Genomic DNA, 27,523 nt, shown 5'->3' on the forward strand with positions numbered 1-27,523 from the left:
TAATGCACTGCTAATTAATTTTCTCCACTAGATTTTGTGTTTAAAATATTTATATTTCTCAATAACTTTACTGTCCTAAGTGCATGAAACATTTTTTTGAAAACCCAGTCATGGGATTGGTGTGGCAAACTGTAAGGCTTGCATTTTGAAGCTTCAACCACAGCCAGATAGATATCTCTGTTCTCTATCATTGAACATTGGACATAATTTACACTTGGCTGAATCCACCTTGTTAACAAATTTTCTATGACTAGAAGAGATAGAAACTAACAGCTAGAAACATAAATATGCTAACTAGCTCTTGGAATTGTTAATGGCAGACCCCAGAGCCAGGTCGTGTCAACACTGTTTTTCTCTAGTCAAATCAGCTGTACTTTCTTTACTCACTTTAAATAAAGAAGAATTATAGAAATTACAGTATGATGCAAACATAGTTTTTATATATTTAGAAGAAAAATGCACTGTGTGCCTGCATGTGCATACAAGCTATATGAAAAGTTTCACAATATTAGCATCCATAAAGATTTTGGTGGTAAGATAAGGAAGTTTTTTGCAATATATATTGCAAAAAAAACCCCCAAAACAATGTATATGCTACTTTAAAATGCTCTTTGTGTTACATATTGCATTAAGCCCTCACACAGGACAAATGTAAATGAGACACCAAATCCAGTCAATTAAAAAGTCTGCAGTGAAGACTGAATAATTTAAAATATTTAAATTGAATATGAATAAAAGGATGAGTGCTAGAAAAGAGTATATTACAGTACTTTTACTAAATAGCTTAGTTCTGCAATATATATATAGGAAAATATGGGGCTCTTATGGTAAATATTGTAGTATTTACCAACATTAAGCAGTCATCTTCTGTTCTTTAGAAAAAAAATCCTACTTTTATTTAAAGAAATGCTTATATGTAAGCTAGTCTTGATGGCAATCTTTTAATAATGGCTAATATAGATATATAAAAAAGTGCTAAGGATCAATTCAATAAAAAGCAAAATACCTTGTTTTGTAACAAGATTGTATCTGTATTTTTTCTAAATATGTTTGTTTTGACATGTACTTCTTAATGTACCTACAGGGTCCTGCAGTTTATGTACTTTTAAGTCCTTGTGACTTTTGCTCTACTTTTGCAAAAGATGAGAAAATTCAACATTGCATAACAAAGTGTAAATAAATCCATGAATATATAACATTTAAACACCTACAGATATTTTCACTTCAGCTTTGTAAAGTTTCTGAGTAGCAGAATCTGGTGAGAAAAAATGTGTCTTGTCAGCTACGGGATTCTGTCATTATAATCCCTAGCTCAGGAAAGGGTGATGTAATGCCCAAATGTTTAAACTTCTGGGCTCAAAACTCCAAAGAAAGGGAAATCACTATCTAATGTCTGCCTACTGCAGTAAGTCAGCTATTGTTATTATTATAACAGGAGAAAATAGAACAGTTAATAACTTTGCCAAAAAATGCAGTGTACTCTGCCCTTGTTCTCAGTCACTCTGGTGGCTGTTCAGGCCCTGGTTCAGGGATGTGCTTGAGCAGTGCCTCATTTAAAGGAAGAGGCCATTGAGCTGACTTAAATCATATTGATATGGATTTTTCTAAAATACTGGCAAATCAAAAGAAAGTCCCACACCGAGATATTTGAAGAAGCTCTAATGTAAAAGAAGGGTTATGTGGATTTCTTTCTACAGTGTGATTTTTTAATATATTTATATAATCTTTGGACCAGTTTTGCCCTGTCATCAATGACTGGCAGTGGAAGTTTCAAATGGATATTGATGTGTCTCCTCCAAAACAATTTAGGACAATTTTATAATCCCAGAACCAAATTTTTCCTTGTAGTGTCAAGAGTTAGTGTGAAATGTGTGTGTGAGCTCGTTATAAACTGTGGTTCACGGTCTGTATTTCAGTCTTAGTTCATCCATCACAGAGAAAGGGGCTAGAGAAAAGACAGACCACAGTGGATGATGGTGCTAATTAGTCTTGAATTCAGTGTATCTGAACATGACAAATGGCTAGTCAGGATTCAGCCATGCATTTACTCTGTTAATGCATTCATATCTATCCAAGGAAGAAAAAATAGCCCACTTTTAATTTTCCTTCATTACATGTCATCGGCTCAATTAACCATTATACTTCTAGTAAGATACTGGCAAATTACTGCTTTCTTATTTTGGCTTGCCTGAAGATTTATGGCTATTAGCATTAATTTGTTTGCATTATATGGCATTTCTTTCTCTCTTTAACAGCAGCATGCACTTTACTCTGAATGTTTTTTTTCTGTGTTTGCTGCCATTTCAATATTGCTTACTAACATTTACTATATTTTGCTTTTTTATTTTGCTGACAAAGTTGCATTGATGAAAGCTGATTTGCAAGGTAGATAGCCCTGTGTGTATTAAACAAGACTGAAACCCCCAATGCACAGTTGGATTTCTGCAATAAATGCTCTGTACATTTCAGAACTAAAGTGTGTTATTTTGTTTCAGATTTTGTCTTTCACACCTCTAAAACAATGGGCTACATGAACCTTCATTTTCCAGCATAGCTTGCATAGAGGCTTTCAGTCTTGAATATGTTTGTATAGTGATTGCTTTAGTGCTTTGATCATTCCTTTTTGAAATTTCTTTATATTTCAGTAGTCTAGTTATGATTCTCTAGAAATAGAGTAGCTTTGTTTTTCATGCGTATGTCACATTTTGGCATGCCAGTTCATTAGTAGTCTGATTTTCTGCATTTCCTCTTTAAAAAGGAACCTGCATGGGATCCCCGAAGCATGTGAATCAGTTCTTGTCAACATTCCTGCCAAAGAATCCCGAACTGCCCTTAATTTCAGACCTAAATTATTTAAAATAATTTGTGAGATTAAGATAATCGTAATAGTGTAGCTTCATTTTATTATTTTTTTGAAATTTGTTTTTGTTTTTAATTTTATTATCCAGTCTTTCATATCCTGGAGTTTTGATTTCTGTGGCATCTGGCTTTGCGGTTTGAAATGTATTTACAGGAAGAAATAATGAAGTTTTTAGAAAACATTTAGCCAGTTAATGGTCTGACACGAGATTAAGAAATAACTCACAACAAAGTTAACATTCCCACTGTACCTGGAATAACTCTGCTTCCGTTTGTGCATTCTTATGTGTTTGACATAGCAATCTTACAACTAAAGCAAACCCACCCTTTTAATGTTACGTGCTGCTACAAAATCAGCAAGTTTATGTGTGTTTGACTCGGTAACTCTTTGCTCATATGATTTGAGATGTTGGTAACTAGTTAATGTGACCCAGTGAGAAATACCTTTCTTTGGAAGACAAAGTGCAAGTCCTTTTTTGTGTGTTCTCATTAGGCCCCAGCACAACCTGCCAAGAGGATTCGTGTGCAAACCAGGGTGTGTGCTTACAGCAGTGGGATGGATTCAGTTGTGACTGTAGCATGACCTCCTTTAGTGGACCACTGTGCAATGATCGTAAGTACACAAAAAAAATGACCCTCTGAATCCTTGAGAGCTTAAAGGCAACATTTGAAGCAAGTGCCTGAAGTGTTTTATTATTGTAATATCAGATATTTAAATGAACCGGTAAACCCTGTGAAAATCTGTAAGGCTTGTGATAAGAACAAAGCTAAACTATGCAGTATAAATTTTGGACAATGGGCAGTATGAAACAGTGGCAGAATTTGGTTTTGTTACACTTGATTCCGAGTCTAATATACTGATGGTTACCTGTTTGATATAGTCCCTTTCCTGCATAAATATTACAGACGGGATTTTTTTTCCTGATTGAAGAAACGTTTTACATTTTGTTATCTTAAGTTATATTATAATTTTGTAGCACTATCATGAGGGCTATAATTACTGTGAAACAGTTGACAAGGCTCATTATCTCTCTTTGTAGATTTCTTTAGGTGACACACTAAACATGCCAATAATAAAAGCATGCTGAGTATTTTAGTTCTTTTAGATTTCATCTGAATAAAACTACACAACATACACCAACCATCTGGTCTTTCAGGAAAAGCTTAAATGTGTCAAAAATATGAGTCCTGATTCACTAATTTCGTAATCTAGTTTCATTCCAATCTAACCTTATTGATCTAAATAGAATTATACAGAAATGATGGTGGAATAGTAATGGGAGAGCCATAATGTTCCATGGTAAATGGTAAAAGCAAGCTACTGAGTTTTATTTTTAATTCATCACATTTGTAATATCCAAATGTTGCACATTTTTATATCTACATGAAGAGGGAATTTCCCCAAGGCTTTTGGCTCAAATTGTATTTCTCACAAGGCTAGAAAATTAATTATGTGTAAAACCTAATTATTTATTCTCATGAAAGTTCCATAGTTTGAAAGCTGTGGAAAGAACAAAAAGGACTTACCTCGGTCTGTTTCTCTGCAGTTGCTCTCATGGTAGAAATGGTATCAAAAAACTTTCAGTAATTTGAGCAAAGGTTTAGATTTACTTTATGTATATGAGTTTGCAGTTCCAATCAGTATGTGTGACTAGTCATATTGCTAAACATATATTTTTTAAGGTTTCAGTCACCTATGGGCTACAGGAGAAAATTTTGCTTTTAAGCTCTTATTTCTGTTTTTCTGTGATCTTTGAGTTGTTTCAAAGATAACTAAAAGCTATGAATAAGAAGTTACATATATAACATCTAACAAAGGAAAAACTTTGTTTATAAATGTTTTAGCAGTAATTGATGTCTGGACCTGGAGCATTCAAGTGACAGCTAATCCGTAAATTTCGCTAATCAATGAACTTACATAAGAAAGATATTTACCAATCTGTGAAGGCTTATTTATATGGTAACATTATAGGCTGCATTGCACACAATTGAGATATTTCACAATATACTGCTTCTAAGATGGAAAAGGAGTACCTTTACTTTAGTAAATGGCTGCTAAAAATAATTTTTTTCCAGATAAATCTCTTTAAAAATATTTTTTGTCACAAACATGAAATATATATTTACCTTGATATGGATATTTTGTAATAGAATGCAGAGTTTAGTAAATTTGGTTTCTGCTTTATCTTGACTCCTTAGATTAGTTCAGATACTGAAAAATCTGCAAAGCAAATCTAACAAGAGGGATTTTTCATAATGGTATATATGCCAGAAAGGAGGAAAAATTATGTCATAACCTCAACGTCATCTAGACGCTCCAAGATTACTCTCTGCTGTGTCTGGGAAGAGCATAATGGGAAGAGAAATGATGAAATGTTACTACAGTTTTTGATAACTTGCGCAGGCTGCACACCACAGGGTAAACTTTGCAGCACTGAAGTAAGACAAATTCCCTTCCTGTGAAGAAAGATTATCTCAGCGACAGGTCTGGAATAGCACCTGCTTGTTGCTGAAAATGCATTCCCTTCAGGAAGGATGTAGGCACGTTCCCGAGCGGTGTGTGCGAGCACGTTTCCACTGTAGATTGTGCATGGAGCGATGCTGGTTGAGAGAAGCTGAAATCTAACCCAGTATTGCTATGCAGGCAGGACCTTGGCTTATTTTACATGGAAATATACTGGTTTAGGTAAAACAGAGTATTCTGGACATCAGAATCTCATAAATAGAGGGTTTTAGTTCTCAAAGCCCTACAATTGACTACTTAAAAATAAGTGTCAGTGCTAATACCAGAAACAGTTAAAAATACTTGTTTTATGGAGATTAACATTCCTCCAGTATTGGATGTCCATTTCTTGGTGTTTGCAGAGAGGTGCTGGAGTGTGGCCTTGGTGACGAGAGGACAGGACATGCTGGGTATGGCCTGCTCCACCAGACCCATCACAAGGCACAGCTGGGTCCCTCAAGCCAAGCTGGTGACTGATCTATGAAAATACACTCAGAAAGTATGCCACTCTTGCCAAAATGCTGGATAGATAAAGGATGAAGGAACAAAATGAGTGAGAAATAGAGGGAACATCAATGTCAGAGCAGAGGGAGTGGGTGTGCACCTGGGTGGGTGTTTCGCCCTCAGCCAAAGTTTTACCCACCACACCTCACCACTGTTTTGTTCCACCAGTTCTTAGGGGATATATTTGAGCAGAAATTTCAGCAACAAAGGGGCAAAGGTGAGAGGAGATGTGTGGAGAGTGCCTAATCTAACCCCTCTGTTCAGAGTCAGATAGTACAAATTGTCTGGGTCACCCTCTCCAAGGATGAAGACTACACAACTACTTTGGGTAACTTGTGACAGTGCTCATTCACCCTCACAGTACAAACATTTTCCTTAAGTTTAAGTAAGATTTCACATATTTCAGTTTGTGTCTATTGCCTCTTGTTTTCTCACTGGCCACCACTGAGAAAAATCTGTCTGCCTTCTTTACCTCCCATACATCAGGTATTTTAAAACATTGAATGATCCCCATTGAGCCTTCTCTTCTCCTGGCTGAACAGTCCCTGGTCTCTCAAGACTCTCTTCATATGAGAGAGCCCTTAATTTCCTTTGGGGCCCTTTGCTGGACTTATCCCTGCATGCTCATGCACTGGGGATCACATTACTAGGAGATAGTGCTCCAGTGCTGAGTAGAGGGGAAAGATCACATCTCTCAACATTTCTGCAACATTTTACCCAACACAACCAATGAAGCTGTTGGCCTTTTTTGCCACAAGAGCACATTGCTGACTCGTGCAACTTGTTGACTACCAGGATACCCAGATCCTTCTCTGCAAGGCTGCTTTCCAGCTGGTCAGGCCCCAGCTTGTCCTGATGTGTGGGTTTATTCCTCCCCAGGTGCAGGATTTGGCATTTTTTATGAGGTTCTTGTCAGTCCACTTCTCCAGCTTGTCAGCATCCATTTGAATGGCAGCGTACACATCTGGTCTATCAACCACTCCTCCCAGTTTTGTATCATCTGCAATTTGCATAAATTTATGTGCACAAATTACCTTGCTGCATTTGAGCTGATACTTTAATGTGTTTCCCATAGTAACCTCAGTGCACAAAGATCTGACATACATCGGTCCTAGGCTTTATAATGCAAATGTTTCACATGTATCATTCTTGTCTTTAATTTCCAAAACAGAGAGTGTGGAGGAAATAATGAAAGAAATAGTTTCTTGAAAAGTGTTATAATACATTCTTCTAATACATTGTGCAAGAAGTTTCTTTAATCTTTCTGATAGCAGCAAATTATTACTCCTGTACTGTTCAGTGCATTATTGCAGGTGAAAATGTGCACAAGCCTAAAATGAAGATTTTTCTAAAAGTTCTCTCAAATTAGGTGGCATGTGAGGCAGATTGTTTTCTTTCCCAATCCACGAGTGTTCTCTGTTTGTCTGCTTGGGAGAAGAGAAATTTCAGAAATGTACTCCTATGAAAAAGGACCTGGGCCTTACACTGGGCTAAATGTAAGGCTATAGTTTTACAACTGTCGTCAGGAACACCATCACAGAAATTTTATTTAGCTGCAAATCTCAGTAGTCCACTCCAGTGAGTATGGAATGCCTGTAGACCATAAGCCATGGTGGCAAAGGTGGGAACTTTTGCAATTTCCTATTTGCAAGAAGATAAACAAGGCAGGAGAATTTTTGACCCCAAGATGCTATACAGTTTATTATTTTGTCTTTTGATGTGATATGACACTTGGAGATTCAGGGCACCAGTGGTCTTTAGATGTGATAGACAGAAGTGTTACACTGATAAGTGTAAAGCAGACCAGTAGCAGTTGTTTCTAAAAAATGGGATTATATAAAGAGTGTACTAAAAGGACAGTTAAAGGCTGTTCTTACAAATGGATGGATGGATGCATGCACCTCTGAGAAAACACATCATGAACATAGTAACTTTATCTAACAGCAGGTTATGTAGTAAAAGCCATCCTCCCAGGGAATTCAGCTTTTTTTATAAGAGTAGGGTTGAAAATTACTCTGGCACAGCAAAAAATATCTATAAGAGATTATCTGCTTTTTATAAGTTTACATCTGTTTTTACTCGAGCAGTCTTTAAGTACAGCCATATTAGTGAATGTAATGGCACGTTTGTGGAAACAAATACTGCTATTATGGCATAGAAAATAGCAGACATAATAACATTGTCACATTACGTTAGTATAGAAATGTTCAGTGCCAAATTACAGGGCAGCTTCAATACTGTCTGTTACCATAAGGGAATAATGTATTGGCGTTGTACTTGTGATGGTATAACTAACACCGTGTCAACACTTCCACTAAAATCCATTTCTGAAGGGTTAGAACTTCACCACGCAGTCTCTCCTGACTAGGAATTCAACATTCTCAATCACTGTGAGTAACAAAATTTTTTTTTAAAATTCTTCTGTTTTATTTTTACTCTTTACAAGGAAAAATCAGAAGCCCTAATTTAATGGAGAGCTGTGTCAATATTGCAAGATGGGTTCACATAAAACATGTTTGATTTTCTTGATATTTAGTTGTGTTATATAGATATTGCCTTTCCGCTAAGACTATACCTGTCCTTGCCAGATTTAACTCCAAGTGACTGTTGTCTTTCTTAACTCCCTTCCTGCATCAGGGGCTGAAGTATGTATGTGTCCAGAAAATCAAATCCTAATTATTTCATATTGAACACGCTGAACAGTGAATAATTTTGGCTGTTGATGAGGATAGTAGAAGCAAGACATGGTAAAAATACATTAAAGTTTATGAGAGATTTGGATATTGGAGTATTTGACATAATAAAAAAGATGGAACTGAATGATTCTCTCTTCAATGTAGTGTTTGGAGAGAGCGTTAAGTAATATTGAGGTTATACTTTAAACCACAAAACTCCTAAATATTGAGCATGCAGCAATAAGTGAGTGGTTTTATAAATACCAGCCACCTTCACTGCAGAACTCTGATCAAAGCAGGCACATACTCACACTTAATGAGACAAGTCTTATACTTTGTGAACATGTAATTAACGAGTATGTAACAATCCAGATTGCAAGGTGAGTAATTCAATATTGCACACAAGTGTAGCTATGTCTTTCCTTAGGCTTTAATGTTGTGTATGCACACACTATATTTACAACGTATAAAATATAGGAGTATTTGTTATTTTCCGTTATCCACGCCACTGACTTTTTACAGTTTTCTGAGCCATCATATGGTGTTGAGTATTGAGTACTCATTCTCCTCTCACAATGTCTTCCTTCTCCTGGAATGCAAGTCCAAGGGTGATATTCATTCTCTTTGCATTATCAGTCCAGTATTACACAAATTATGGATTTAAATAGATTTCCTTCGCATTTATAATTGATTTAGCTGTTATGGATACTGCATCTTTTGGACATTTTTCACATCAAGAGTGTAAGATCAGTCTTAATGCTATTTTTGTGAGCAGGATAAATACTTAATAAAGAGGTTTAATTAAGCCAGTGACTGAAAGCTGAACTAACCACAATATCCACTCTCAGTAGTACTTTCCTAAATACTATTACATATTCCTGGCTAAGACTTTGTAGTTGCTAGATACCAATAAACATATAACCTGCTATCAAGAAAAGGGATAGAAAATTCCTCAAGAGCACTTTAAAACACATTTTATTTTCATCTCCGGTAGCTGAGAATTAAAAAAATCTATCCCTGATAACATACCAGTCTAAATACTTCATACAATTACTTTGCCACAGAGGCTCACTTTACACAGGAGAAATAAAGATAGCTGCACATAAAATTACAATGCCTGGCAAAATGGTGGAATGAACTAATTGAAGAAATCTCAATTTGTTCAGCTTATCTTATCTGATATCTCTCTATAATGAACATCTGGAATTTCTGGTGACAAATATCAGTGGCCTAATTTGTGTAATCTTCAAAAGAAGTAGGACTTTACACACATAGTCTTGAAAAATGAAGACAAGTTGAGGTGTGTAGGAGAATTAGAAAAACTGTAAAAAGGGCGAGGAAAGTGTTGCAAGTGAGCCATGGCTGTGGACCAAGATGACTTTTTGTGTTGTTTTTATTAGAAACCTAGTCAGGATAGACTGCACCTTGAACTGTCAGGCTCCTGTGATGTTATATGGCAGCACATGGTGTGTCAGCAAGAACTATGGAGCTTGATGCATGGATGACAACATTATTTCAAGGTTTTATTGGCCCAGCTCTGTTAGGCTTTTTCTCCTCTATTTTATGTGCATTTTGCAGTATGTAAATTTTGGCTTTTCACTAAGATATATCGGTCTATTAATCATGTAAATGAACAGGCATGGTTTTCTTAACAGTTTGAAAACAAGTTTAAGAATTTTTTTCTTATATACACACAGTGGAGTAGTCAGTTAGATGAGCTATCCATGCCTAAAATAGTTGAGGAATTTCCATTTTCTTAAATACATTGCAAACTAGCCCTTTAAAAAATCAAAATAATAGAAAGTTTTTTGGCAGTTATTGTAGAAGCTCTTAGATGTGAGAATATTTCTAACAAACAGTAATAAGTAAAGTTTTAAGTGGGATACTTGATACAGAAAAAGCCAAAAAGGAACTTTCAAGGTAACCAAAATACATTGATGTAATGCTTGTAGCTGAGACAGAAGCAAATATGCAACATTTCTGGCCTACTCAGAGTTATTTTCTATTTCACAATATTAAAAATGGAACATAGTGTCAGAAAATTGCAAGCTTCTCTCTGCCTCTGGAGGAATCAAGGGAGTAATTAAATTGGATTTTGGTATGTCAATAATATCTTTCTCTTATTAATGGCATAATAATTTTGTAAATCAAATTCTAGAAGTGTTTCCAGTGTCATAAAGGTGAAAATGATTAAGGGTTAATTAAATATATTCTCATGGAACTAAAATTGTTCAGTTGGGTATCATTAGATTCCTTTCTCTAGAAATTTCACTTATTACAATTTAATGGCATATTATGTACAGTTCAGACCTGAAATTTGTGTAGTCAAAAGCTATTGACAGTAATAAGCATACTGGACGAGTGCTGTCACTATTCTTTCTCATAGATTTCTCTGAACATCCCAACAATATCCTATATTAAAATCAATTCTGGATAGCTGAACTAGATTAATCATTATACCCAGCACAGCTGGAATAGAATATTAACAGTATAATGGTGTCAGTCATTCATCTCCAACAAGCCCAAAAAAAAAAGGCAATGAGTGCCAGCTTTTTTAATAGGTGGCAGCTACAACAGTCACAAATGGTAAGAAGGAAGAAGAAAAGCTTTCCTGAGCAGTGTCTTCTATAATCTATTGTATAAGATTAGCTCAAAGTGTATATGGAGAGTTTGGTAATGTATATCTATTTTATGTGTAAGATATTTAAGTACAATGGCACAATGGTGCTTCAGAAAGATAAAATTATTCAGTTTTTCTGTAGTCTGTACAGCTGGACTGGGGTTACTAAGGCAACCTGTTCTTCCTCAGCGTGTGTTCTGGCTTGACAGCTAGATAGGTGGGTTAGATTCACAGTAACTACATACATATGAGGAATCTGTATGCTCGTTGCAAAACGAGATTTTGTTGGTCCCTTGACACCATCTTCAGAGACTTCTGTGTGTTCATTTGTGCCAGATGCTACAGAAGATTAAGGCAAAGAAAACCCTTCTATTAAAAGCTGAATAAAGAAAATTATCTGAATCTGATATAGGCAAATCGAGGCGTTTCAGAGTCCAAAGTAAAGATCTGAGCAATTGCTCAGAAACTGAAAATGGAAGCATGAACTGGAGACACGGTAAGGCACAGAGAAGGATACGTTATACAGACATTTCTGCAGCTTTCATGATTTTGTTCCCATACTGCAGGGTAGACATTGGACCTATTTTGACCACTTTTGGCCTGCCACTCCGTTTAACTAGCAGTTAATCTAGATGAAATATCTGTATTTTTCTTAGCACATACATCTATAAAGATGCCTGTTCTCTCAATGTCACCTGTAATGTTTAAGATCCTTCCATGTTTCATTTTAATTTAGGCTTATGAATCTTCTATGCTGATGTTGTGTTTGGAAATCTTTGTAGCCATTTTCTCCTTAGGTATTCTAGGATATTATGAAAGAAGGTAACAGAGTCAGTAATAACAGTATGAAAAAAATACTGATGGAAGCAAATACTCCTAGGACCGAAGGAGTTTTACAAGGTTTTAGTGTCTGGTTGCTTAATGAAGACAACTGCAAAATGAAGTCCCAGCCTAGGGAAAACCACTCCATAATAAAAGCAGTCAATACCCAGGTTGGGTATTGGAAAGTTAGAACTGTAGAAAAGAGGGTGAAGAACAGCTAATGCTCATGAAGCTCTTTGGTGCCCACAAACCCAATTAAAAGGTTGTGTTAAGAATGCATGTCAATACTGTGCTAATTCTGGAGGAATGCTCATGCTGCTAAGCTTTATGCTATCACTCTTCTTAATGAAGCTACACTTTGAATTGAAAACAGACATATGCAAAATCACATCATTGCACGGCAAACATCCACACACTAAAAACACTTAAAATGCATGATATGCGATATTCATTGTCAAAGTGCATTAATATTTACAGACACCATTTGCAAATAATCTCAAATTCTGAGTCTGCTTTACCATATAAGGTAGTCCTTCCTATAATATGTTTTGCTATTTAAAAATTCTCTCCCTTCTAAATAGTGTAAATCTTAAGAAAACTGCTAATCAGATCAATGATCTGATATTTGGACAGGACAGATGCTTTCTAACAGCAAACTGAAATTTAGTTACAATTTGAGTTTCAAATCACCAGTTGAATGACTGATTTTAATACACTGAAATCCAAAGGCACCATATATATGGTCATAGCATTTTTCCCCTTGAAATTAAACCCAGAGATTCTGAAATTACATGAAATTCTTTCTACTCTCCTTTTTTCCCTCTTTATCCCGTCTTTTGGATCACCAAAACGTATTAGCTTGGCCTCAGGTTGATTATGGTCATGAATTTTCTCATGATCCAGTAGTAAGTGTGGGTTGGCTTTCCTGTGTAGTCAAAAATTCATCAGATAGGTGAATTTCAAACACCGATTCTATCAGTGGCAGATGGTCATGTTAATTTCTTTAAATATGTTATTTTCTGCTTATCAAAAATAGCCTTTTCTTGTAACCTCATGACCCGTAATCATAGCGGCTATCACATATTTGAAATAGTTTTATGGCTAGCTCATATCTCCTGTTTTGACCCTGAACCAGAGCTCCCCTGAAGAGAATCAGAAACACCTTCAACACACCAGGAGGAACCCAAGGGCCTCTTATTCTTCCTCCATTATCCGTATTGTAGAAGTATATTTGTCCCTTCTTCACTGTTTCTCCTTCAAGCAGTTGTGTGCTGTACAGCGTACACACAGCACCTACCCTGTGTTTCTGGGAGATGTCAGAACCCCTACACAAGCACACTTGGGTTTTGCATGAGCAGTAAATTGGACACTCTAGAACAGTCAGGTTTGCTATGCATGTACAAACCATCTGTATGGCTCTTTCACAAAGGGTTCAAGGCTGCTCAGAAGTATCATTCTTGCTACGACACACAAACACCTGATATGTACATGAGCAAATGACAAGTCTGAGACTCCCAAGGATCCAGCAGTTAAGCCAAACTGCTTGATATCTGAAAACATTGGACAAGTATGAAGAATCCTTTAACTTTAGCCAGAATCCTAAAGTCAAAGTATGTTCAAGGGGCTACTTGGATATCTACTTGGTAATCTTTGCTCTTTGGCCAAGTTCTGCTTTAGCACTGAACTTCAGTCTTTCCTGTTTTATTTAGTCTTTTTTCTTTTTTGTCTGCTAAAAGGATGGGGACACATTTTAATATGGGGGTTTTTTGTAATCCCTGAGGGGAAGTCTTTATAGGAGGAAATATTCAAAATGATAGTATCATTGTCATTGAAAACACTACCAGAAATAAATGAAAAATGATTCCAAATTTGCTGGACCAATAGTGGCATGTCAGATCAAGTTCAGATAATTTCAGAACTCAGCAGATTAAATTTCTGTACAACTGAGGCCTGAACATTTTTGAAAATCATAATTTGGGGGATATTTTACTGAGCACACATAATCCTATTTCCCCTGAATTTCTACCCTAAAGCTTTTATCTTTCTTGCCTCTACTTACTACCAACATGTAATACTAGTGATATTTAATTTGAACTACTTAAAGCAGCTTTACTGGGATGGCAGCCAACTTCAAAGAAATCTTGTGTGACCCCAACAAATGCACAGGGCCGAGAGATGATATTTTCCCTGAAGATTAACCTTTTCCTGTGGATGATACTGTATGCCAGACAGCAGGGAAAACTTGTGGATGGTGATTCATAAACCTATAATAAAAATGCAGTGTATTGTAGTTTCAGATATGTAGAAAAGGTATTTCTTGCAATTTGAGTATTTCTGCCTTGTGTTGGGGTTTTTTTGATCCAATTGATCACAAGATAAAGAAGTTGTCTAAGGAATTGCTCCAACTTGTTTCTCAGTCCCATTTTCTAGGAAGAAGGAAGTCAGGATTAGGGTTGTGTAATACTAACAATGTTGTAAAAAAAAGTTGTTGAATTTAAGTGCTTTGGAAAATCTCAGTTTTGAAAGTTAAAACTGAAGTGTCTTCTCTACATTTAGAGCAGGAACAGCATCTTAAGTAGAAATATAAAATTCCCCTAGCACCCTTCTAATATAACCCTACATAGCCTACACAGAAACTTTCCCAAGAGTAAGAATTCTGATCTTTTTTTTTTTAAATTTCTGCAAACTGCTGGCCCCATGTACCTTCCAAAATGGGGGTGTCAGCAGAAGTGGGGATGGCAATGATATTTTTAAGACATGCCATGTAATTCAGCGTCACCAGCACAACTGCACTGGCTGTGGCAGGACCAGTTGGGAGCAAATTTCAGACTTTTAAACTTCTTAGGCCAGCTCTGCATCCTAAGCCAAGATCTCATGGAATGTCTTTATCTTGATATGCCAGAAATAATTAGTTGGGGAGAGGATGCTGGGAACTGAGAGTGATATTGCTCAGTTTGTGCAAAGTAAGTTACTGATGTGTAAATATTGATGGAGTTGTGTGTTACACAGTTTTTAAAACTGGAAAGAATAAGTAAGAAGATAATGTGGAAGGCTGTAGGGAATCATAACCTTGCATATAAGTGTTGGGAGTTGTACAGCCTTAGGTCATAAACTCTGGACAATACTGGGTAGTTTGAAGCAAAGTTCTAAGTGATCTTAAGTGCGAAGCAGGTAAGGCCTACCGATTTTTAGGAATAATAGAAGGTATGGGAAAGACACTCCATAGGCTATCTGTGCACAATCTCTTGTTCATTTTTAGGTTTATTTAAACTGAAATATGGACTATTGAGAAGCACCTGTACACCAGCAAATACTATCCTCTCATATAAATATTCTGAAATTAAATTTAATATGTATGTTTATGTGCATAAAAATGTGAACAGGTACAGAATTATAAAAGTGATCTCATATGAAGACAAAGTCTTCTAGACTAATATATTCTCAGACATAATTTAAATTACTTCTTCATATCACTCTTAGGTGATTCTGAATAAATTCTTTTTTCATCACTCTATTAAAATATAATTGCTTAAAAAAAAAGAGTGTGTGTGGGAAATTTAATCATGGACCAATAACAGCATTTTGGAATTTTTTTTTTCTCTGACTGATGCATATACCAGTAATCCTCTTTTCACATTAAGTTGTCTTCTTAATGTGAAATTCTTAGCTGAGTTTCTGGGTTTTTTTGGCAGTGCGAACAATTTGTCAATTTTTTTTCCTGCTTGAAGATGAAAAAGCTATAAATCCAAAGATGAAATTTAATATGAGTTTACACATTGCAGATGTCCTGTTTTGTAAGCAGTTGTGTGAAAATTCAAGCATTTCATTAGAACGACTTGTTTAACTGGGAAGAGCCTTCATCTTTGTGGGCAAGTAAAATTGATAAAAGGAGTACAGAAGAAATATGCAGCTCAGAGGTCCCTGAAGATCTTTAGGATTTAACCTTCATTTGCTTTTTAATCTTAGCATTCTTTATTATTCTGTGGAAGCATGTGGTTTAGTTCTTCAAGTTGGCAGGTGGCAGCAATCCCGTAATTATATCTTGGCTCTATCCTGCCAAGGCACAAAGGAGAACCATGGTAATCCACTCCAGTGTATTTTCAGTAGTCACTGCATATTGCTTGTGCTTTTAGTATAAAATCCTATGTAAATCTCACTTCTAGTAATACAATTCTTAAAGTTATATATATTAAAAAAATTGTTTTAAATTTTGAAGAAAGTAACATAAAATCATTAGACTTCATATACCACTCTGCCATTGAGAGCAAAAAAAGTGTCTATTAATCATGAAAAATAAATGTTCCTGTCCAGGCTGCCTGTTTTTTTTTTTTTTTTTTTTTTTTTTTTTTTTTTTTTTTTGCCAAGGCTTAGCTATTTAAGATATGTAAATTATTTAACCTACACTTGTCCTTAAAATATGATTGTCACCATTTATGTTCACCTTATATCAGCTTTTAAAATGAAAATATTTGCAATGATATTTATTTTTGCTGCCATCTGTGCTCCAAAGCTTCTATTTATTAGTATTTATATTCCATTTAGATATAACATGATTTATCTGTTCCCTCAGTTTAGTAAACATTTAGGTAGTAATTCTGTAGTTATTTATGACTGAACTTGAGGCTATTTTCAAGCGCTTTAAGACCTTTATTATTTTTTCCTCTTGGAGTGGCATAAAAAGGCCTTAAGTCAAAATCCAGTATATCTACAGAAAGCCAGAGTAATTACCTTAAGAAGATAGAAAGTAATAACGCTGTCAGAACAGGAAATCTCTCCTCTGCCCCAGCCCCCAGGACAGCAAAACAAATGAAGGAGAGTGTGGACCCAAAAAGGAGATCAAAAAGTTTTCTTCTGGCTCTGTGTTAACCCGGGTCATCACTGGGGTTAGCAGGTACATTCCTGTTCACTACCACAATGGTTCTTCTGCCTGCACAGGAAGAATCAGTTTTGGGATTCATTGCTATTGGATGCAAGTGGAACATAAATAAATAAATAAAGTGTTCATCTAAGAGATTGTGGTATTGCATACAGAAAGTGATTTCTGCTATGTAGGCTATTGTGCAGATTGAAGAGGGTAACTTTTCAAGGAAAATGTGTCCAACATGTAGGGGATACATCAGCATTAACATAACAATGAGCAATTTTGTCCACTTCACACTAGCAGCAGTATTTCATACCTCTGTGAAAAACATCAAGTATATGATGGCATTTGAGATCTGAGTTTATGGATGACAGACACATTCCAAAAAGGTGATAATGACAAAATAATTATTCATCTTCAATGCCTATTTTTATGTGCACTTTTTCCTGAAAGGTTTCGTAGCATCCCAAATGAATATGTTTCTGTAGCGTGCTGCCTGTTCATATTAATGTTTGAGAGAGATATCAATGAATTTATTCATGAGAACATATGTGTCAATTCTTCAGACAGTAAAATAAGCAAGCAATGATGTTGTGGTTATCACGATTAAGCATCACCTCTGAAAATTCTTTCCTTTCGGTGCTGATATTTGCCCTGTGTTTATGCTGAAGATAGTCAATTGTAAAGACTAGATTGGAAGCAAATTCTTTGATGTTTTAAAAAGTAGGAAATAATTTTTTTACCTATCTGAATGTCAGTTTACCGTGAGTAAATTAAAATGTTCCGGAACAGAGACTGGCAATTATTGCCAATTGTATCTCGAAAAGCATGCTCTGGTATTAGTATTCCTGGCAGGACTTTTTTTTTTCCTATCTTTGCAACATGTAGCTCTTGCTTCATTGCATGTGTTTTAAATTGCGGGAGATGAACATGATGATCACTTGGATGTAGTAAAAAGTCCTCCTGATATTACATTTCTTCATTTTTATCCTTTCTTAAGTATTTCCAGATCTCCTTTTCCTTTTGGTGTATTTCAGTATTTTTGTTTATGGACTAAATTTAGCTGTGAATGAATTTATTGATAAAGCTGCCTTAAATTCACTGGGACCAAGATGGACTTCTAAAAAGCAACTGTCTTTGTAGACAGCCACGAGTACTGTCTCTGCCTGGGCCTTCATGGTTCTGATATGTTTAGTTTCCAGGGCTGAATGTTCAGAGCCTGTGCCTGAATGGGGATCTGCTGTGTAGCTGTACAAACCATGGCATGGCATAGGGCCATTATTAAATTTACTGTACGCTTCTGTGGTTCCTGGCAGTGCAGTCTCGTCTACTGAGAAGCCATTGAATTGAGCTCCTGAGGCAAAACATCCATTAAACTTCTTTCTTTAAAGAAAAAAGTCTTCTGCTAATTTGCTGCAATTTATGTTTGCTTTGTGGTTCTGCAGCCAAGCCTGTCAATGAAACTGTGCTAATCATTAGGAAGTTAGTGCCTGTATGCATTCAGACATTCTACAACTACCACTCCATAACTAAAGCAATATTCTAAAAGGGTTTGGGGTTGTTTTTCCAGCGTGGTTAGAGGCTTACAAATCCTTGAGTATTTTGTTTGATGAAATAACTGTGCTTACAGTGTACTTTTTCCTTTTATATAGTGTAGTTTAATGATAGAAAATGGATGTCTCACAGATAAAATTGCATACTGCATGCTATTGTGTCCTGTCTCTAAAACTTAAGCCCTGTAATCTTTCAAAAATTGATCATTAGTTGCTTATCTTCTATAATGTTACTGTTGACTAAAAATTTGGAAAACAGTTAAATTGAAAGGAAAAAAGACTAGGAGGCAGTAGGTAGCAGTTTGTGGGAAGACCATTAGAAATAGAGAGTGGGTAGGAGAAGCATTTTGTATAAAAGGTTTCAAGATCCAAGAAATCCAAAATGAGAAAAGAACTATTTAACCATTTCAAAAATACTGAGTCAATTTTTTCCCCCCTTTGGAAGATATGCAGAAGTCTGTTGATCCTCTATGAACCTTGTCATCTCATGCAAAAAGCTGCAACTCCAAATTTTGAGTAAGCAAATTCTATTGCATTGTACTCCTTCATTCTTGAAATTTGTGTCTGTGTTGCTCATCTGAGAAGCTTAATACTACAAAATTAATACAAAACTACTCCAATTGTCATTTTGGGGAGAGTGAACAACTGAAGAGGGTGGCGCTTTCTACTGATATTTTAGTATTAGTTTGAAAATAGGTAAATTTCCACATCAGACAACCATGTAAGTGCAGGGATGAGTTTATATCTGTCACATGCAGCAATTTATTCAGATAGCCAAGAATTTTCAGGTGACTTAAATGGTCAAATTCATATCTGTGTCTAGGATTTGGTCTGGTGTTTGTAATTCCAATAGTGTACTATCATGTGCACTGATAGTAACAGTTACTTTCCCTAATTGTTTCTAAATCCTAGAAAGATGCTGAAAATAGCTTGTGCTATCTGAGGCCAGGAGAGTTTACTTTATTACCAACCAATTCTTTTAGCTCGCTAAGCCATTTTAGACTCTCTCCTAATGTGCTCGGTTTTGTGTTATTCTGATTTTTTTTTCTCATTTTGATCTTAGTGTCATGATTAAATCAGAGGTTTTACCATGCTAGGATAAACCCACGATCCAACTCACTCAATTTTCACTTTTATGAGATACCAGATGCTTCTGGTGAGCACTTGAAAGCTGAATGACTGAGCTTACCTTTAGGAAATTTTGAAATTTAAAACCTCTTTTTACATTTATTGCTGGCCAAGCTTTTGTTTCTGAAGCAGTGAGATTCCTAAAGAGAGATATGAAAGAGAAGGTTATTCTAATTTCACATTTTGGTGAGGGGCTGGGTGGAGGAGCACTGCTGTGTTTTATGGTCTTATCAGAATAATGCCAGATCTTCACATTGCTTAATCCCTGTTTAAAACTTTCAACAGTCCTGGGTTTAGGTTTCTAGTATACAAAAGATTGGTGCATTAGCTACAAAAGTTCTGGATGTTTTAATTAAATGCCATTTATCTTAAACATTTTAGCATTTAGTAGTATTGACTCTGTGCTGAAATTTCATTTTGCTTACAATTCAGTAGCTATGATTATCAGGGCACAATTGCAGCCTTAGTGCTCTCTGGTAAGGATGGGAAAATTGCTTAGACTGAAATGATTTGCAAATTTCTACACATCAAGGGGTTGCCTGCCAAGATTCTGCTTTTCACAAATGTGAATCTCTCACAGTTGGAACACACATGGGCAATTGCTCTCCAAGAGATCCTTTATTCTCAAATTTGCTTTCCGTGGCTTGAAGCAATTGCATGTTAGTTCCAGGTGCCTGTTGTGGACAGCTACTTCTGACCATCCAGACCATCATTTTAGGTAATTTTGCATTCTTGTGGAACTTGTTAAAAAGCCATTTCAGAGGGACATTCCGTGCCTTCCGGGTAGGACACCTTGCTGAGCTGGTTAGGAAGAACATGTTTGTTTATATCTCTAGAAGATAGATTGGAAACAACTGAAAGACCAAAACAGTGGGATGCTGGGAGAGGAACAAAGAGAAGACTATCTGGTGTCCCTACCTGGAGACAAGTGACTTTCAGGGAGATCAAAGTATTCTGCTGCCTCAGACAGCTCTCTGTAAACTGAAGGGAGAACATAAATTAAAAAGTACAGACATGAGCTCTGATGTAAGGTTACTGAAATCAGCCTTTAGCCTTTGTAATTTAATCTCACAACCTGTGGAGCACAGTTTCCCATGGCTGCATTCACATGAGAGAAAGAATAACTGATTTTTCTTTCTTTAATCTTTCCCTTCTTCCACTTACTTTAAAAAAAGAAACAATTAGACAACAAACTGAACAAACCCACGCACACTCTCTTGTCTTTATTACCTTATCTTTTGGACCTAAATGTTAAACTTTGAGCTAATAAATTTTAGAACATCCTAGGGAAAAAAAAAAAAAGAGAAAATGCCTAGTTTTTAGGAGAGTTTTCCAGATTGGTTAATGGTCTTTCTTAGGAGACATCAACAAAGACACTCACCCCAAGTCACTGCCCAAAAAGGAGCCAATTTCCCTATCTTAAAAGTTGCCACAGAAGGCATGTTTTACAAAAGGCAGTAAACTAGATTCAATGATCATATCATCATTCCTGATCGTACAAATACTAAAATAATGTGATTTGTTCCTGTGAAGTCTCATAGCACTCCATAGGGCAGCACTTGTTGATACTGTGTCTTCTAATTTCATTGCAGCCATGTGCTATTTCTTCTTGGGTTTGGAACTCAAGGAAGAATTAACCATCTCAGTGTATCATCTTAGTACAAATCTTAATGTAGTATCTTTTTCAGACCACCCTGCAGAAAATGTGAAGTAGAGAGTGACTCCTAAGTAGCAATGAAAAAGAAATAATGAATGTATTTTAGGGGCTGGTATAACAAACTGGAGAACACAGTGAAAGTTGAGGCAGCCTGACATGCACAAAACTTTCTTTATTCCAGGGATGTGTGGCTGATGACATACAACTACATCCATGTTGCCTGAGGAAAAAACAAGCAGAGAAAGCAAGGAAAACTATCTAGTGGCTAGTAGGAAAGATAAGTGATAGGTGCCCTCAGGTGAGAATCCTGTCCTGAGCTTAAAGAAAGAGTCTATCTAAACTGTCAAGCCCAGAGCAAGTAAACTCGGAGAAAATTTAGAGCTCAGACTGTATCTGATGCACAAACATGCTCATCTTAGATGTGCAACATCTAGCAACAACAGCTCACGTTGCACTATAATAGTTCCATGACAAGTACTTTGTGGTACTGTATTTATGTGTGAGCAAATTCTGCACAGAAAAAATTAGTGGATATGGCAGGTTTGATGAGTTTTTGTTCCAATGCACTTCAGCTCCCTAACTCTTCCACTTGATTTAGAAGTTGTGCTTAACTTACTCAAATGTGCTTGTTTGTGACTGTAACCAAAGCAGAAACGTTCAAGTCCCAACCTCACTGACATAAGTGTTTCCTTTTGACCAGTTAGTTTTCAAGTATATAGCGATCTGCCAAATGGGGGCTGCTTCTTGGAGAAGCACTGTCTAGTGCTTTTTGGTTTTTGTCAAGTTTAATTAAGTCATTCATTAATTGCAGAGAGAATCAGCCAACCTGTATCTTAAACAATCTTACATCGTTGTCTTCCTTTCTTTGTTTATTATTTTAATAAAATAACTTTCATCTTGAATGACCATGCTAAATTGGCAGCCTGTAAATGGCTAGGAAAATAGGATTTTTTTTTTATTTAAAAATGGGATCACAATTACATTTTATTCTGAAATATTTTTTGAAGCCTTATTCTTTTTTAAATTCAAACTTTATTATACTCAAAGCTCCATTTAAGTTTAAAAATAAATGTTTTTCTCTCCATTAAGCCTAAAGCCTTATTTTTTTTTATTTTTTTTTTTACTGCATTGCATATTGGACTGTAAGCAGTTAAAGTAGAATTTGTTTTGTCAGGGTTCTTCTAGATGCTAAAAATATAATTCTGAGCAGGCCTCATTTTCAGTAATAAGAAATAGAATTAAGCCTCTACAGTTAGCCTTCTTCCATCTAGAGAAAATTTGGAACTTGGCATGGCTCTGAGCCACTAGAATGCCCAGTCCATGTAGAAACTTTAGTTCCACATACCTTGGATATGCTTCCATGTGTTTAATTCACTTTTTTCTAACCATGTAGTGCTGTTTATGTTTTCTTCTTTGTGCCTAGACAAAAAGAAAAAAAATCACTGATGCCTATTACTAGTTAGCTCATTCTGAGTCTGAAGACAATTTGCATGTAGTGTGAGTGTTTTACCTCTATGTCCTTTCTGATTTCCTCTACATAACCTGGACCTGTCTGAACTGATAGTTAACTTAGACACATCTAACACAGTTATTTTTATTGCTGACTAGATGCTGATCACAGTCACATCTAAGTGTTACCTTTTGATGTTTTATGTACCTCTGCATTTCTTGCACGTACTCAAGTGCATTTTCACTCCGCATTTCATATGCTTTTAACTCAGATTCTCTGATTAGTTGTGTTGTAGCAGAAATCTCTTCCTTTATTTTCTGTATTTATTATCTGTTTAACTGACAGCATAATAACAAAGGCTTGGTTAAATGCCAGCACCGCCTTTGTAGAGATCCTTTGGTGCATTTTGGAGGTCAGAACTTCTCAACCTCTGTTTCTCTGTAATAAGCTATGCCAAAGGAGTGTTACGAGAATTTTAATTCTGTTAAATCTGTAAAGCCCTGAATCATAAGGCACCTCGGCATATGCTTAGAACATCTGGCTGAAAATGAGGACTTATAAATATACAGAGAAAGTTTCTGTAGGACGGATTAGAAAACAGGCTTCTGTGCAGAAGGAAAAGTAGAGATGGGCAAGGTGGAAATAAAGGGAGAGAAAAGGAACAACAAGCATAGGAGATTAAAGAAAAGGCAGATAATAAAAGGATAAAGAAGAGATAGCTAAAAACTACTTTTCAGTAAAAGAAAATTCTAAAACAAAGAATACAAGCCTAAGACAAAAAGGAGGAAACAGATTAGCCACATTTTATAATTAAATATTTGCTCTATGTTAATAAAGGGAATTAAAACAGTTAAGATCATATAATTTAATAGATTATCCTTCATTGTGATTGACAATATTTATTGCCTGTAGAGGTACATTAATGCTCTCTTGGAAAGGTTCAGGAAACAAGTGTTGCTATGGTTTTAGTTGGTTGTAGGTAGAAAATTACTGTGTTTTTTGCTTATCCAAATACAAAATTTCCAAGCTTTTGAAGTATGTACTAAATAAATCTAAAGATATTATCAGCAGGGTTTAAAACAAACAAACAAAAGGATATGAATTGTGTGTATAATGATTCACATTATAAAGAAGTAGCTCTTCTTTTCTGAATTTATTCCCCAGAAAAACATGTGTGAAATGTTTTAATTCCCACCCCTCACCCTCACAAATGGCATAGTAATGTAAGGATAGAAAATGTGAAAGGCTTCAGTTCTTTCTCTAAAACTCATTATAGAAGATTCAGGCTGAGGAGTCTTTCTGGTTTTCATCCAGCTGTTTCCTTAGGATAGCTGTGCCTTGGAGCATTTATTCTTTTTAAAATTAAAGAAAATGAAGAGCTAGAGCATATTTCTTTGTCAAGGCAAGACAACTCCATTATTTATTAAATTTTAATTCCTCTGTTACATTTTGAGATACAGCAGATGTAAAGCTATATTAAATGTTCCACACAGCTATCATTTAGTAGCAAAAAATGAAGGAAAACACCATTTTATGTGCTCTAATAACTTAAGCATTATCTATTATAATAATTCCCTTAAATGGCTAAATGAATAAAAATGAAATGTCATAGACATTAAATATCTGTTGGAACATCTGGCATTGTACTTTGGTACCATGGAAAGCCTGCACCTGAAACTTGTCATTTGGTTAACATGTTACTTGATGACTATGAATGTGACTTTATTATAAGTGCCGGTCAAAGAAACTCTTTATCTAGAGCATAATGAGTAGTGCTAGATGAAAAGTAACTCCCACTATGATGGGAAGAAAGTGGTTTCTTGCAATTGACTTTTGAAGATCCAGAAGGTGATACTCAACGCGTCCATTTAATGGAAAAGAGAAAATGACTGTTGTCTGTATTGACTGATACAATATGGAAGCTTATCCGAAGCATTAGTAAGTACAGGAAAAACTAAAACTTGGTCCAGAATAATTAGTTTGTAGCTTCCTCCTCAGCCCCTTCTGTCTTGTTTTATATTTTTGTCCCTCTGTTATTCTGTGTGAACACTTTGGATAGAAAGTACAGTATAGTAAAGTTGATAGAACATGAATATATTGTCAACAGGTACTAAGAAATCACAACATTCAATATATTAATCTTTTTCATAACCTTTATACATAGGTAGGATTTCGGAGAGGAAAATGGCAAGAGTCTGAAGGTAAGATTGCAAAGCTGTATTCAGGTGACTCAGTGGTGCTAAGTGAGGACCAGTAAATGTCTACTCATAGTGCATTGTCAAAGAAGTTCCTAGTAATGTTAATGATACAAGAACTTTGACTGTCTTTCAGAGTGTGGTATCTGATGACAATAGGTGTAGATTCCTTATAGATAAATGCTAGTGATCTAACTCATTAAAAACAGCCTGAAGGTGGTTGAGATCAGATGAATTTTATATGTTCAAACACTTCTCTCCAGTTTTCTCATGGTGAACATCAACATTTACTTGCTGTACAGACTTTACCATTTCAGCTGGGAAGATTCATGCAGCAGTTAGCACCATATATATGACACTTTTTGAATTACATATTTTAGAATGTCAAGGAATCTCATTTCCTTCTACAAATATAAATAAAAATCCTTATCACTGCAATACCTGAAGTTATATAGGCACATTTATCTTTTTGGGATAATAATAAGATATACATCTTAATATTTTCTGCTGGAAGATTATGTTTCTAATTTGTCTGTGGGATGTGTAGGCACTCTCATTCAGATCTATAAAAAAATGTTTAAACACTCTAATGTATTTTCTGAAAATAAAAAGTGGTTTTGAAAATAATGGTACCTTTTTATTCCAATAGAGGCTTTAAGAGGTATTGGGAACAGTAAAATTTATCTTTTTTATTGTTGCACTGATAACACTGCTTGTATTTGTTTCTTAGAGCATAATTTAAGTAGACCAAATCTTTTTCTGAAGAATAATATGGAATAAACAAGAATTAAATTATTAAAAAGGGCTAGGTCTGTGGCTTCTGTATTTATGAATGCAGACACTTTGGAATGGTCAGAGGCATAGTTGGTTCTGAGAATGAGAGTTTTCATTACAGAGCAGACTCTGCGAGCGGATGCCGTGGAAGCCAATGTCTATTGCTTGTTGGCATCCCTACCATGACATGGGTTTGGGAACTTACCTGTGCAGAGTCACAATTACTGAATAACATCTGTGCAAGAAAAGCTTGTTTCCATATGTGCATTATGTCAAAACCAGTTTTCGAATACAAGTCCCAAGTGCTTGGATGTTGACTTGTGTCATATTTAGGAGCTAACTAGTGAGGTTCCGAAGAACACTTCACTGAACTCAATGCTCTTGGGCAGCCACTCTCCTGTCTGAGGGCCAGGAGACAAATAGTGGTGCATATGTTATGGGTTTCTCCATCAATCCAAAGTGTCAGTGGCAAATTAATTACCTATGCCATAAATATATTTTGCTGTATCAGTGGGAAATTCCCACCTATGCTATAAATATTGTGTCTAGGGATGCCCTGGGATAAGAAGCATAGTATAAAGGTAGGCCATTATTATTATGTTACATTATCTGAATCCCTTGTTCCATGATTATTTGCTTTAGACCCTGTGGTAATGTGTGAGTGAAAAAAAAAATCTAAATAAAGCAGAAAGACATCCAACCATTCAACCTACCCTAACAAGAAAAAGTATTGTTAGGGAAATCATAGTGCTGAGGTCTAAATATTTCACAATTAGGCATTCATTTGGAAAGAGCAGCTGCTCTATATCCTCCACATACTATTTTGCTTGCATTGTTTACTGATTACAAAACACAGAATATACTTTTATTGACTCTGTTTTCCCCTACAGTCTTCTAGGAGTGTAATAATGAATATTCACATTGAGAAACAGCTTCAAGGTTCTAGCACCAGCAGCAGCTGTGCTTCTTACAATGTCTGCAGTCACTTGGGTTGACTAGATGTAAATAATTTACATGTGCTGTATATAGAAGCCCTTTCAGATCTCCATATATTTATGCTAATACGTAACTTAGATTTTGCTGGCAACCACTCAGTTGATCAAATTGAAACAAAAAGTAGGTTGTAGCTGTTTAGGGAGTCGTCTCACAGTTGCCCTGAACAACTGCCATGTGCAGTACAGAAGCCATCATAGTTAATGTTGGATCTCAAGATCTCTGAGGAATATTTTAAAGCTAATTATCACTGTCAAGAAAGTCCTTGAGGTCAGAAGGCACTGACTGAAGCTCTATACAGAGCTTGACTAGTCAACTATGACTTCAGAATTTATTAGTATCCAAACACATCAAGGAGCAGACAGTAAGCTCTTTTGATATACAATAGCAAGATTGTTCCTCATATTCTTTCATTAATGATATAAAGCTGTTGCAAGTATACAGGGAGAATCATTTTTTCCTTCAGTATCATAGAGGATCTGATTAGACAAAAAATATGAGGAAGCTCAACTGTTTGAGCTGTGAAGTCACACACCCCTGCCTATGGATGTATCTCTTGTGTGGATTGAAAACAGTACATGCAAGTAAAAAATCCATTCCCCTAGCTATCTCTTAAGGCACACAGGTGATCTATTTGCATATACAGGTAGGGATTGTTCTTTAGGAAAAATTCACATACTGTCTTTGAGGTTTGGTCAAAAGAGTTATTGCTAGATGCATATGCTTTACCTATTTGTCATCTTGCTTTTCTGCTCTATTTGGTTTTGTGGTCAGTTCTTTTGGATTATGATTTTACCTGAAAGGGCCCGACAGGATCAAATCGAATACTACCGTACAAAGACATAGACAATCAGGAAACTTCCAGCATAGAAAATTATGTTACAAAATAACATCCAATGAAAAATGCATTATTTAACAATTTTAGAACG

At 35.8% G+C, this 27,523-nt stretch overlaps 1 protein-coding gene across 37 annotated transcripts in view; it reads left to right on the forward strand.

Annotated features, from left to right (window-relative positions):
- Positions 1 to 27,523, forward strand: part of NRXN1 (neurexin 1) — a 711,526-nt gene that overhangs the window by 354,294 nt on the left and 329,709 nt on the right. For 21 of the 37 annotated variants that reach the window (XM_064647922.1, XM_064647931.1, XM_064647947.1 and 18 more), the window contains one exon: positions 3,353 to 3,472. In XM_064647922.1, the coding sequence (XP_064503992.1) occupies positions 3,353 to 3,472 (120 nt within the window). Of the gene's footprint in view, positions 1 to 2,358; positions 2,386 to 3,352; positions 3,473 to 27,523 lie in introns of all 37 variants that reach the window. The other 16 variants (XM_064647916.1, XM_064647918.1, XM_064647926.1 and 13 more) reach the window with 1 other exon arrangement.

The sequence above is a fragment of the Pseudopipra pipra genome, chromosome 3 (genome assembly GCF_036250125.1).
Source record: "Pseudopipra pipra isolate bDixPip1 chromosome 3, bDixPip1.hap1, whole genome shotgun sequence".
Lineage (NCBI taxonomy): Eukaryota > Metazoa > Chordata > Aves > Passeriformes > Pipridae > Pseudopipra > Pseudopipra pipra.